At 53.8% G+C, this 7,366-nt stretch overlaps 1 protein-coding gene across 1 annotated transcript; it reads right to left on the bottom strand.

Annotated features, from left to right (window-relative positions):
* Positions 1 to 3,702: 3,702 nt before the first annotated feature.
* On the bottom strand, positions 3,703 to 7,345 carry MTFP1 (mitochondrial fission process 1). The gene is made up of 4 exons (XM_046024292.1): positions 6,930 to 7,345; positions 5,896 to 6,023; positions 5,277 to 5,509; positions 3,703 to 4,322 (listed from the first exon to the last, which is right to left on the bottom strand). Exons 1-4 carry the CDS (start codon positions 6,994 to 6,996, stop codon positions 4,250 to 4,252), a joined length of 501 nt encoding a protein of 166 aa, XP_045880248.1. The 5' UTR covers positions 6,997 to 7,345; the 3' UTR covers positions 3,703 to 4,249.
* Positions 7,346 to 7,366: the final 21 nt, after the last annotated feature.

Below are 7,366 nucleotides of genomic sequence, written 5' to 3'. Positions count from 1 at the left end.
GTACCATCTGCAGGTTGGCAGGAGGGCCAGAGCAATGGTGGGCTGGTAAACATTTAACCTCTTACTCTTATTCCCCAGGTAGGGGGATGCTGATCTGTTGATCTCCATCGGATAGATAGTCCCCTCATGACCTATTGCAGGCTACCCAGAGGTCACTAAATGGAGTTGAGAAGCAACGTGCAGTAACTCTAATAAAGTATAGCCAGCAAACAGATGCAAGAAATCCAAGTAACCTCAGGAGTGCAGATCATAGCGAAGCCTGCTAAAATCATCAAGAAGCTTTCAGTGTTGGGGCGCCTGGGTGGCTCAGTGGGTTAAATCCTCTGCCTTCCACTCAGATCATGATCCCAGGGCCCTAGGATCAAGCCCCGCATCAGGCTCTCTGCTCAGCAAGGAGCCTGCTTCCTCCTCTCTCTCTCTCTGCCTGCCTCTATGCCTACTTGTGATCTCTGTCTGTCAAATATATAAATAAAATCTTTAAAAAAAAAAAAAAAAAAGAAGCTTTCAGTGTTACCACCTGTTCTTTTTCGCTTGCTTGGGTTTTGTTTTGTTGGCTTGTCTTTTTGAGATAGTAATTGACATGACATTAGTTTCAGTGTATAACATGATTTGCTATTTGTGAATTTAGTGTGTATTTGTGTTTCTTTTAAAGATTTATTTGAGAAATAGAGAGAGGGAGGGAGGGAGAGAGCACACAGATAAGCGGGGGAGGGGCGGGGGGAAAGCAGGTTCCCCGCTGAAAGGGGAGCCCCGTGTGGGGCTCCATCCCAGACCCTGGAAACATGACCTCAGCCAACCAGGTGCTGCAACCCCCCACCCATTATTTAATTTAAATAATGGCTATGTTTAAAAGGTAAGGATCCTAAAAAGGTAAGGATCTCAGTTCTGGCCCCTGTGAACCCCTCTTGCACACCGCCCATTGGCCCACAGTAAGAGGTTTTGCAAAGTAAGCCTCCAGATGGGCCAGGTCTCAGGCATCCAGAAGAGGCCCCACTTCTGGCTAGGGGAGTGCTGGGCCCCTGAGCAAGCATTAAAGGAGCAAAGGGAGAAACACCCTGATTCCAGTGCGCCCAGGCAAGCCACGGGTTTGCCCACCACGCCACCGCTCCTGCCCATGTTCACAGGTGGCAGGCATGGGGCCTGCTCACTCCTGGGGGCTTCACCTCACAGAAGACCCAACACCAGCTCCTGTTCGTGGAGAACTAACTTCCCCCAGCCCCACCTCAGAAAAACCGTAAGTGGTAGAGTTGTTGGTGAGCATCTCTTTCTTGGGAAACTCCAGTAGGCACTGGGCACTCCTTCGACCCCACTGCCTGGGTCTGAAGCTAAAACGTGCCAGCAAGGCTGTGTCCTGAGCCAGTGGCTGTGGGTGAAAATGCACGCCTAGGATGGACATCAGCATCACCATGAGCAGAGTCCCTATTATTGGTGTGAGGGGGCTGGATGACAGCTTCCACCAGCCAGACTGTGTTGTTAACACGGAGAAAGTGTGGGAGCATGGGGCTCACTTGTTCACTTGTACCTGTGTGACCTCAAGCCTGTAGAGATGAGTTTTCTCATCTCTAAAACGGGGCTGATCTTGTCTACTGCATGGGTCTTTTTTTTTAAATTTAAATTAACATACAGTATATTCATTAATTAGTTTCAGAGGTAGAATTTAGTGATTAATCAGTCATATATAACACCCAGTGTTCATTCCATCAAATGCCCTCCTTAATGCCCATCACCCACTTACCCCATCCCTCCACCTCTCTCCCCTCCAGCAACCCTGTTTGCTTCCTACGATTAAGAGTCTCTTCTCCCTCTGACCTCTCCTCTCATGCTCTCTCACTCTGTCTCTCTCTCGGATAAATAAAATTTAAAAAAAAAAAAAAATTTAAAGAGTCTCTTCCGGCTTGTCTTCCTAATTTGGTCTTATTTTTCCCTCCCTTCCCCTATGATCCTGTTTCCTTTCTTAAATTCCACATGAGTGAAATCCTATCATTGTCTTTCTCTGATTGACTTATTTCGCTTAGCATAATACCCTCTAGTTCTATCCACACTGTTGCAAATGGTAAGATTTCCATTTTTTTGATGGCTGAGTAATATTCCATGTGTATATACCACATCTTCTTTATCCAGTCATCTGTCAGTGGACATCTGGGCTTTTTCCAGTTTGGCTATTGGGGACAATGCTATAAATACTGGGGTACTACATATGGTTCTTGGGAGAATCACATGTGGTCATCACAGAAAAAGAGAAGCTGCCAGGCAACAAAGGGGGTAGCATTTACTATCCATATACAGTGGACAGCAGTTGTCCTTCTTCGGGATGAGGAGGCTCAGGGCGGTGAGTGGCTTTCAGGATGGGGTGAGGGAGCTCACAGCTAACTTCCCTGAGGTTTTGGGCTTCACCCTGGCAGGCCATGAATGGGGGCCAAGTGGGAGAAGGAGGGAAGGAAGAAGCCAGAACCAGGTTCTGCTGGGATTTGCCAGGGGGCCCCTGAGCCTGGGACCCCATGTCTCCCACTATGAAGGGGACCCCAAAAAGGGCCCAGGTTTTGGAAAAGGACTCCCTTCCTCATCTCTGCACCCCCTGGAGTCAGAAGCCTGACTCAGTTCAGAGGACCAGATCATCTGGTGGGAAACCTTCTCAGTAGACTTCCCAGAGACAAAGGGAAGACAAAGATAGATATCCCACCAGAAGGCTTGAAGCCAGCCACCCAGCCAACCTCTACACACCTCTAACCTTCTGACCAGTTTCTGCTCACTGATACTGAAAGTTCAGAGAAAGTTGTCCTGAGGAAAGAAAAGAACATGTTTACACCATGATGTCAGTGACCAAGGTAGAGACTAAGTGAGCAGGGAACCGGTGTCAGAGCCCAGGTGTCACAGGGATGCAGGTGTGGGTCGACCCCAGTGGGGAGATGGGAAGGTGCAGAACTGGAGAGGTGCCTACCAGGGGACTCAGAGCACTTAAGGTAGCGGTGGCAGACTGGGCAGAGGTCAAGGGGGGCCAGGGAAAGGAACCAGTGGCTATGGGATGAGAAGAGCAGCAGAGAAAGGCCCATCGTCAGAGACCCCCAGCCATCAGATGCGCCCTGTAGCTACAGACATCCCCAGAGCACGAGCCACCACCTGAGCCCTCATCCGGTCACACCAGCAATCCTGCCCGGTCCCTTGGCCCCTGTAAGTCCCCAGCCAGGTGCAGCGGGTCACTCTGCACCTGGCTGGGGACTTACAGGGGATGGGTCAGCCCCCAAGTGTGCACCCAGGCTGCCCATCTCTCTACCCCTCCGAGTTGTTAGCAGCCAAAAATGGACCTGGCCCAGAATCGAGGAGGAATGCCCCCTTCAGTGCTCCTAGGGACAGCCTCCTGGGTCACTCCCTTTTCTCCAAGGCTCCTGAGTCTCCTCCTGGGAATCTCATGTGATACTCGTAAGGGGGCTGTCTTCACCTCCGGCACCTTCAGGCTCAGGTGGTAACCCTTTCAAAGGTGTCAGTGCTTTAGCAGGCTTGCAGAGAGGTCAACGTCCAAGGGAGGCTGGCAGCACCGAGGGTGGGATCCCCGGAATCTGCAGGGGAGCATCGGTGGGTGAGGGGTACCTGACATACTGTGAGCCACGTGTGGCTGGAGAAGTCAGCCTCTACCTCTGAGGGCCCCTGGGCCTGCTCCCCACCACCACACCCCTGCTCATCCACAGGAGAAAAGGATAAGAGAACTCAACTTCTTGAGGATTTATTGGGCCAGGGGCCATCCTGCCTTCCAGCTAGGCCTGAGTAGGTCCTGCACCAGGGGTGGGCCAGCTAGAGAATCAGTCCTCAGGGTGCCCGCGACAGCACCCCCTGCATTTCTCCGCGTGTCTGCTGCTCTTCAGTCCAGCCACATTGCCACGGGGCCGAGCCACCGGGACTCCTGGGTCCCCAGCTTGCTAAGCGATCTTGGCCACCTATATTCCTTGCCCTGTCTGGGCTTCTGTCTGCTTATCCTCCATGGGAGGAGGTTACCTTCATATCAAAAGACAGGTCTGCTTGCCCTCAGTATCACGGATTCCACGGAAGCAGATGAGGGTCAGGTCTCCCTTTCTGTGAGTCACTGCAGCTGCTGCTCCTTGAGACCTCTGTCTCTCAGTCTCCATCTGGCTCAAACATGCCCAGATGCCAGGGCCTCAGACCCCAGGGAGCAAGGCATCCAGATCCCCTGGCAGGAGGAAGAAGCTGGACCAGAGCAGGAAGTGGGCCAACCCACAGGCCAGGTACCCAGGTGGGGTCAGGAGGAGCTGGGCTTCTCCACTGAGGGGTAGAGCTTGCGTAGGCTGGAGTCCAGGAGGAAGTCCACTGACCTGTGGTGGACAGGAATGAGCAAGTGAGCCCTGGGAGCTAGAGGGGGAATGGGAGGTAGGAGGTCAGGGCTAGGAAAGGGATTCCTAGACACAGGACATGAGTGCCATCCAGGTGGCAGACATCACCCTTTTCTTTATTCAGCTGGGGAAACTGAGGCACAGAGAGGGTAAAAGGCTCACTTAGGGTCTTTGGGTCAGCTGTGTTCCCTTGGGAAACGCCTGCTCCTCCCACTCTACACAGGTCTGGTTGAGTTGGCCTTGTTCTCTGGTTCTAAGAGCAGGCATGTGACCCAAGTGTGGCCAATCAGAAAACAGAAAATGGCTCAGGGGTGGGCACTCAGGCCAGAACAGACCAATGACAGCCTTCCTTGGGATTTTTTCGGTCAACTACGAGAAGCTTCCTATGGGGCTTGCTAAGCTGGTGGGGAGGAGGCTAGGAGCTGCTGGAGGCCATCTCTGCTCCCATGTGGGGAAAGCGAGTGAAACCAACATGGGATGGTGTGGGAAAAAGGGCAAAGCAGGATGGGGAGACCAAGACCCCAATGACCCCATGTGGGTGCCTCAATCCAGCCATGCCTGAAAGCAGCATTAACTCTGGACTTCTCAGTTTCATGAAACAATTCATTCTTATTTTCCTTAACCTAGTTTCCGTCGGGCTTCTGTCACCAAAATCTCCCCAAACCCATCCCCTCCAATGTGCACCTGATCTTGCCTGCCTCTCATTGTTCTGTAACACTAGGGTTTCTTTCTAGAATTTACTGGTCCTGTGTCCTATACCCTCAAGGCTCCGCCCGTACCTTTACTGCTTAGGTGCCTGCCAGAACACAGGCACAGACCGTTCTTTCTGCCTCAGAAGCCTGTTCTGCCAGCCCTGCCCGTGCTGCTCTTGTCCTGTGCAAAGTGGGGACACCCCACGTCTCTCAGAGGATCCCTGAGGCTGGAAGGGGCACCCACCTGTCAATGGGGTGGATGATGACAGGGATGACCAGAAGCCCCAGTGCAGTGGTGGTCCACTTGCGGACGGACAGAGGCCAGCGGGTGGTGGTGCCTAGGATGTAGAGAGAGGCAGCACACACACGGTTGATAGTGAAGCCTGGGATAGCCACAGAGGCCAGAGCCTGCCACACGAAAGTGTCCACCACAGCCACGGTCACCCTGGTGCTGCGGCCCGCTTCAGGGCATGGTACCTGGTAGGGAGAAGAGAGAATTAATCCAGCAGGAGCAAAGGTGGGAAACCCTGTGGACAAGGGGCGTAAGGCTGGACCAGGGGAGGTAAGTGGCCAGTGGGGGGTATGGGTGGGGACAGAACCACACTAGTGTCAGGTTCTGGACTGTCCCAATTCAGGGCTGAGCGTGAACTCATCCACAACCAGAACTGGGGTACAGGTTAGGGCACATGCAGGGCTGGGGGCAGGGGGCGCTACCCTACAAACAGGACTGGGGTATGGATCGCAACAGGCAAGGTAGTAAGGATTAGACTGTCCCACTGGGCATTGTAGCAAACACTGGCTGTGGACGGAATCACAAAGGGAGTGGACTAGGGTGGGGGGGTGGGGGGCAAGCCAACACTCACAGCTCCCGCCTTCTTGCCCTTGTCAATGGCATCGGCCAGTACATAGGAGCTGGACACACCATAGCTCAGCCACACCACAGCTGTGGGCACCAGGGAGCGGAATGCCTCTCCCACCTCATTGGCATAGCCTGTTGGGGAGAAGACATTTCACTCCGATGGTGGGGGGGGGGGCGCCTGGCTGGCTCAGTCCATTAAGCTTCTGACTCTTGATTTTGGCTTAGGTCACATCCCAGGGTTATGAGATTGAGCCCCGCGATTCTCTCTCTCTCTCTCCTTCAGCCCCTTCTCTCTGTCTAAAAAACCAAAAATAAGAATAATTCCGGTGGTGGGGAGGGAGGACGGGCTGCTCCACAAGGGGCCACTAATTCTAATCCCAGCTTGCTAAAACGTAGCTGAGTGACCTTAGATAAGTGATTTTATTTCTCTGAGCTTATTTCCCGCTCTTTAAAAAGGCAACCATGAAGTCCATCTCCACTCTAGGGCCACTGTGGGAGAAGCTGAGTAGAGTCACAATTATCATTCCCTTGCCTTCCCAGTCTGGGTTCTAGGAGCATGTGCACTAATGCAGAGACAAACAGCAGGTCCACTGATGAGGCACTCACCCTGCGCCAGTCTTTCCTGTGCCTTATTCTACCCTTCCAGCTATCAGCCCATGAGAGAGGCACCATTTATCTCCATATGACCCAAAGAAAACCGAGCATCAAATAGAGCCAGTATGAGAGTCCAGATACCGACTCCACAGTCAAGGCCCAGACATACCAGAGAGGGCAGCCCACTCACTCCGTTCCTCCCAGCCGGGCTGGAACGTTCACCTGGGAGACTGGCCAGCAGAGACCCTGAGCGCAGGGCTGGGCCGACCTGAGCTGTGTGACCTTGGGCAAGTCCCCAGGCCTCTCTGAGCCCAGTCTCTGGCCCATGCAGAATGAGAACTACGATCCTTCCACATTCTCCAGGGCCCTGACCGGCGCCTGGCGACCCCTGTCTCTCCAGCCACAAGGTAGGGGAGTCGCCGTGCCCCTCGCCACCCCACTCACCTAGGTACCGCACCCACGTGTCCCGGAAAAGGTCGCGGTCGGCGCCCCGCGGGAGCGGTTCGGACATGGCGTTCCGCCTCCGCAGGAGCCACTGCAGCCGGTCCTGCTGCCGTTACCACCTCAGCTTCCACTACCGCTCCAGTCCGCCGCGGCGGGACGGGCTGAAGGTCCTGGGCTGAAGGTCCCGGGCTGAAGGACAGGTCTTGCGGTCCCCGCCAGCAGGGAGCGTCTGCAAATTACCCCGCGCACTGAAGCCCCTCTCCCAGGCTTGGGTTTTACAGATTAACACGCTTCACGTTTTCTCTGGGGTTGAGTGGTTGGCGCAATCCTTTCCCACGACTGACTGTAGTCTTGGAGCCAAAGAGACTGGGGTTCAAATGCGACATGCTACACTTCCTAGTTGCACTTTATAGCTGTGTAACCTCAGGCAACACACT

The sequence above is a fragment of the Meles meles genome, chromosome 12 (genome assembly GCF_922984935.1).
Source record: "Meles meles chromosome 12, mMelMel3.1 paternal haplotype, whole genome shotgun sequence".
In the NCBI taxonomy this organism is placed as follows: Eukaryota; Metazoa; Chordata; class Mammalia; order Carnivora; family Mustelidae; genus Meles; species Meles meles.
The sequence above is the reverse complement of the archived record's forward strand: the minus strand, read 5'-3'. Positions and strand labels throughout refer to the sequence as shown.

Bases quoted from the DNA above. Each gene is read 5' to 3' on its own strand.
- MTFP1 (XM_046024292.1), bottom strand. From the start codon at position 6,996: ATGTCCGAACCGCTCCCGCGGGGCGCCGACCGCGACCTTTTCCGGGAC. The intron at 6,024-6,929 runs GTGAGTGGGGTG...TCTCCCCAACAG, and splicing joins CACGTGGGTGCGGTACCTAG to GCTATGCCAATGAGGTGGGA. The intron at 4,323-5,276 runs GTGGGTGCCCCT...TGTCCACCACAG, and splicing joins ATCATCCACCCCATTGACAG to GTCAGTGGACTTCCTCCTGG.